General features: G+C 38.8%; 1 protein-coding gene across 1 annotated transcript; it reads right to left on the bottom strand.

Moving 5' to 3' along the window:
• Positions 1–242: 242 nt before the first annotated feature.
• On the bottom strand, positions 243–809 carry LOC149839770 (histone H4). Its single transcript, XM_090004221.1, has one exon. It carries the CDS (start codon positions 721–723, stop codon positions 412–414), a length of 312 nt encoding a protein of 103 aa, XP_089860347.1. The 5' UTR covers positions 724–809; the 3' UTR covers positions 243–411.
• Between the last annotated feature and the right edge of the window lie 4,323 nt (positions 810–5,132).

The raw sequence follows: 5,132 nt of genomic DNA, 5'->3' as shown, positions 1-5,132 counted from the left end.
TACCCTTGAAAAAAAAAACCTTTTCGTACGATACTTCTTCCCACGAGAAGTGAGCATTCTTAAGAATCGCACATTCAAACCTCATAAACAGGAAGGGGACAACCAACAGCATCCTTCTGAATCACATCACTATCAATCAAAAAACTACATTTTCGTCGCCACCACCCATCAGCCCATTATGCTATTCCCATTTCCATCTCTCTTTACGCCCCTTTAACATCAACAAAAGACAACCAAACACGAAAGGCAGCAGAAGAATCAATTCACAATTCACAGCACACCCAAGTGATTTTGCAGGTGAAACATTGGAGCACATTTATATCAAATCACATCTGGGTACATTTCGAGACCATACACACACCAAACAAGAGAAACATGAAAGCGAGAAAGGAGAGGAATGGACCCCCAATCTCAACCGCCGAAGCCGTAGAGGGTCCTGCCCTGGCGCTTGAGGGCATAGACGACATCCATGGCGGTCACCGTCTTCCGGCGGGCGTGCTCAGTGTAGGTGACGGCATCGCGGATGACGTTCTCGAGGAAGATCTTGAGAACGCCCCTCGTCTCCTCGTAGATGAGCCCGCTGATACGCTTCACGCCTCCCCTGCGAGCGAGGCGGCGAATGGCCGGCTTGGTAATGCCCTGGATGTTGTCCCTCAGCACCTTCCGGTGGCGCTTCGCCCCTCCCTTCCCAAGACCCTTCCCTCCCTTCCCTCTTCCTGACATTTTTTCCGGATATCGGTGGTTGATTTTCCCGCTTTATCTCGAAATCGTAGAGACTTCTTCCTTTTCGAGTGTTGTGTCGGGGAGTGTTGGTGAGATGGGAGGGAGGGAGGAAGGGGTTTATTTATAACTGGCCGTTTTTTCGAATTTTGAATCTTGAATTTCACGGTTTCGAGGCGGGTGAGATTTTGATCGGACGGCGTAGAGCATCGATCCGTGTCGACCAGCGTCCGTAGTTTTGGAACGTCGATCTTGGAATATCTGTTGGTTGTCGCTTAGTCGTCGGTGGATGGATATATAGTGACAGCCGACTGGATATATGGTCTTGTTTCTGACCTGAACTAGGGGTGGGCATCGGGCCGGCCCGGCCCGGCCCGCTAATGGACCGGGCTGCCCCTGACCATTTACTATCAGGCCGGGTTTTGGCTTGGTTCTTAACCTGCTCGGGTTTGAAGAGAGGCCCATGGCTTGGGTAGGCTCAAATAAGAAGATTTTTACACAAATAATCGTGCAACTATAGTGACAAACAAATTTTTTGTCAAAATCTCGTTTTTCAAAAACGTGCGAGAAATTGAAAATTTTTCATAAATCTCACATTTTTTCGCCAAAATCTCGGTAATAAAAAATAAATTAAAATTTATAAAAAAATATTTTTTATAAGAAAATATTAATAAATTTTATTTAAAAATACAAATACATGGTTTTTTCATGATAAATAGCTGTTTAAAACGTAAATATCTTGTTTGAATTGCAGTATTTATGTTTTTTCATAAATCTCGCGATATTTTGAAAATCTCACGAAAAATTACCGTTTTAAATCTCACGAATAATAAATCTCACGATATTATTGGGAGATTTTTCATAAATCTCAACATTTCTCAAGATAGAGACCACACATCTCAAGAAATGACAAGATGGGTGGATGTGTGGTCTATGTATGATGCAGTGCCGCAGCATGTATTGTGTAACAGGCTGCGTTGTTTCAAACACTGAAACACGATTGAATAGTTTGAGAGAGACAGATAAACCATTCAAAGCATTATGTATTTTGGAGACACTGGCAGTATTTTGAAGACACCATAAAAAAATGATATTTTAATTGTCGTTTTAAAAGACCAAAATATCACGATATTTTGACAATATCAAAATGTTATCGTTTAGTTGAAAATTTACACAGTTTTACTGTGATATTATTTTTCATTTATACAGTCAATGTTGTTAAAATGTTGGTTACTGTTTTTTCTTGCTCGTGGTTGGTTAACGTTTTGTTTTTTTTTTTCACTTATATTTTTCGCATTTTTTATTAATTTATCTTTTTGGGTCTTTGTCAGTAAAAGCCAGTGTTGTCTGTATCGGCCACTTATCGTATCGCCAGAAAATCGGTACAATACTAACCTGAATAGGCTATTTTTAATAAATTTAAAAACAGCTCAAAATTAAATTTTTTTATATTATTTTAATGGTTTTAACATCTGTCACGTTCTGATTGACATTATTTTTTTTTTATTCATAACATACATTTGAGTATCGGTATCGGCCGATACACCTGAATCCTTGGCCAAACGATACAGATATGATTCCCATACTGACAACATTGTAAAAACACAAAACAATAAAATATCTTGATATCGCAGACGATAAGTTGTCATTTATAATGCATGTCGTTATTATGGAAACAGCATTGGTGGAGGCTTAAGCCGTCACCAATGGATTTTTTAAACAGACTGGTGTAATGAATTGGTGACGGCTATAGCCGTCACTATTACATATTATAGTGACGGGCCACTAATACTTCGCATGACGCTGGTCAGCAAATCTAGAGAGTACAAACATGGCATCACGTAATGCTTCGTCATAAAGGTATTACTTTTGAATATGAAAAAAATGAATACATAAGCCCACAAGGGTTCCACTCATATTGTAAGGGCTATTTGTGAATGTCACCAAGTTGACAGGACATCACAACTTGGAAACCCATGGGTGGTGTCTCTTGCCGCAAGGTCTAAAGCCGATGGGCAAGGAGGGACCTTAAGGGTTTTACCAACCAGAGACCATAACGACAAATATCCCAAAATTTATGAAAATCTTAAGATAATATCGCAAGAAATTGCCTAAAAGTTTAAACAGTAATTTCTCACGAGATTTTTAAAATATCACGAGATTTATGAAAAAACATAAATACCATGATTTAAACATGATATTTATATTTTAAACAACAATTTATCGTGAAAAAAAAACCACATGTTTTTATTTTTAAATCATTTCTATTAATATTTTCTTATAAAAATAATTTATTTTTTCTATTTTCATTTTGCCGAGATTTTGCCAAAAAAACATGAGATTTATGAAATTTTTTAAAATTCTCACAAGTTTTTGAAAACTCCGCCTGTGTATAACTGTTTAGTTATACACTGTCGGTCCCAAGCCCGGATAAAGGAGGAGGGTTGCGGTAGGCCTGTGACAGCCAGCATAAAAACTTTGTCATATCTTATGAAAATGAACCAATATGAGAATTTCGTTGGGGCGTTCCCTACTGAGCGACGCGCTGTACTCTCTAGGCCCGGAGGCAGTGATAAATGGGCAAGGGTTGCTAGGTCGTCGCCCAGAAGCGACGCGTCACACCGGCGCCCGGGTGTGGTGTCAAATAGGCAAGGGTTCCCTCACTTTGTTGGACGGGTGGGGGTAAAGAAGTTAGTCCAAGACCATAAAATTAGGTTAGCCACTTGGAACATAGGGTCTTTAACTGGTAAGTTGGTAGAGTTAGTAGATGTTATGTGTAGGAGAAAGATTGATATTTTATGTCTTCAAGAGACCAAATGGGTAGGTGAGAAAGCTAAAGTGATAGAACCTTGGGGATATAAGATTTGGTATACAGGAATAAATAGAAAAAGGAATGGAGTAGGAATAAGATTTGGTATGCGGTGACCTTAATGGACATGTAGGCATTAGTAGGGATGGATTTGAGAGTATCCATGGAGGCTATGGTATAGGAGAAAGAAATGAAAGTGGAGAAAGGATTTTAGATTTTTGTTTGTCCTATGATATGATCTTAGCAAACACTTGGTTTAGGAAGAGGGAGTCTCACTTAGTAACATTTAAAAGTGGGGTTAATACGAGTCAGATAGATTTTTTCCTACTTAGAAAGAGAGATAGGGGTTGTTGCATCGATTGTAAGGTTATACCGGGAGAAAGTGTAGCTACACAACATAGAGTCTTAATTTTAGATCTTAGAATTAGACAATGCCGCAAAAGAGATAGACATAGGATAGATCCTAGAATTAAGTGGTGGGCACTGAAAGGAGCTAAACAAGGAATGTTTGTAGAGCAGGTAGTTAAAGAAGTTGATTGGTGTCTCGAGGAGGATTCAGAATCAATGTGGAATAAGATAGCGGGTGGCATGAGGAAAGTGGCTAAGGAGGTATTGGGTGAGTCTAAAGGCGGTGCACCACTAGGTAAGGATACATCATGGTGGAACGAGGATGTCAAATTAGCTATTAAGGTTAAAAGAGAGTGTTATAGAAATCTAAGTAAGAGTCGTGATAATGAGAATTTGGAGAAGTATATGATAGCAAAGAAGGAAGCTAAAAAAGTTGTTCGAAACGCGAGGGCTAAGGTATATAAGGAGGTTTATGACAAGTTGGATACCAAAGAAGGCGAGAAGGATATTTATTGGCTTGCAAAGATGAGAGATAGGAAATCGAAGGATTTGGGTATGGTTAGATGTATCAAAGATGAAACACAAAGGGTTTTAGTCAAAGATGAGGAGATTAAGGAGAGATGGAAAGATTATTTTGATAAGCTTTTTAATGATAGTCATGCTCAAGATCTTGGAGACTTCTCCATTCCTTTTCATGAGATAAATCGTGACTTCATGCGCAAGATTCAAAAGAAAGAAATTGCAGAAGCTTTGAAGAAAATGAAATCAAGAAGGGCAGTTGGCCCAGATGGTATACCTATCGAGGCTTGGAAATGCTTGGGAGAGAAAGGTTTAGAATGGTTGACAAATCTTTTTAACTTGATTTGGCGAACTAATAAGATGCCTAATGAGTGGAGGAAGAGTACTTTGGTGCCTTTATATAAGAATAAGGGTGATATACAAGATTGCACAAACTATCGTGGTATAAAACTCATGAGTCATACTATGAAACTTTGGGAGAGGGTGATTGAGTCTAGGTTGAGGAAGATTGTCATGATATCGGAGAATCAGTTTGGTTTTATGCCTGGAAGATCAACTATGGAAGCTATACATCTTCTTAGACAACTTATTGAAAGATATAGTGAGAGGAACAAAGATTTGCATATGGTTTTTATTGATTTAGAGAAGGCTTACGATAGAGTACCTAGGGACGTTCTCTGGTGGACAATGATGAAGAAAGGTGTTTCTCTCAAGTACATTAGTATAATTAAAGATA

Source organism: Nuphar pumila, chromosome 4 (assembly GCF_984573655.1).
Source record: "Nuphar pumila chromosome 4, dmNupPumi1.hap1.1, whole genome shotgun sequence".
Lineage (NCBI taxonomy): Eukaryota > Viridiplantae > Streptophyta > Magnoliopsida > Nymphaeales > Nymphaeaceae > Nuphar > Nuphar pumila.
Note: the sequence above shows the minus strand (reverse complement) of the source record. Positions and strands in the feature narration are given on the sequence as shown.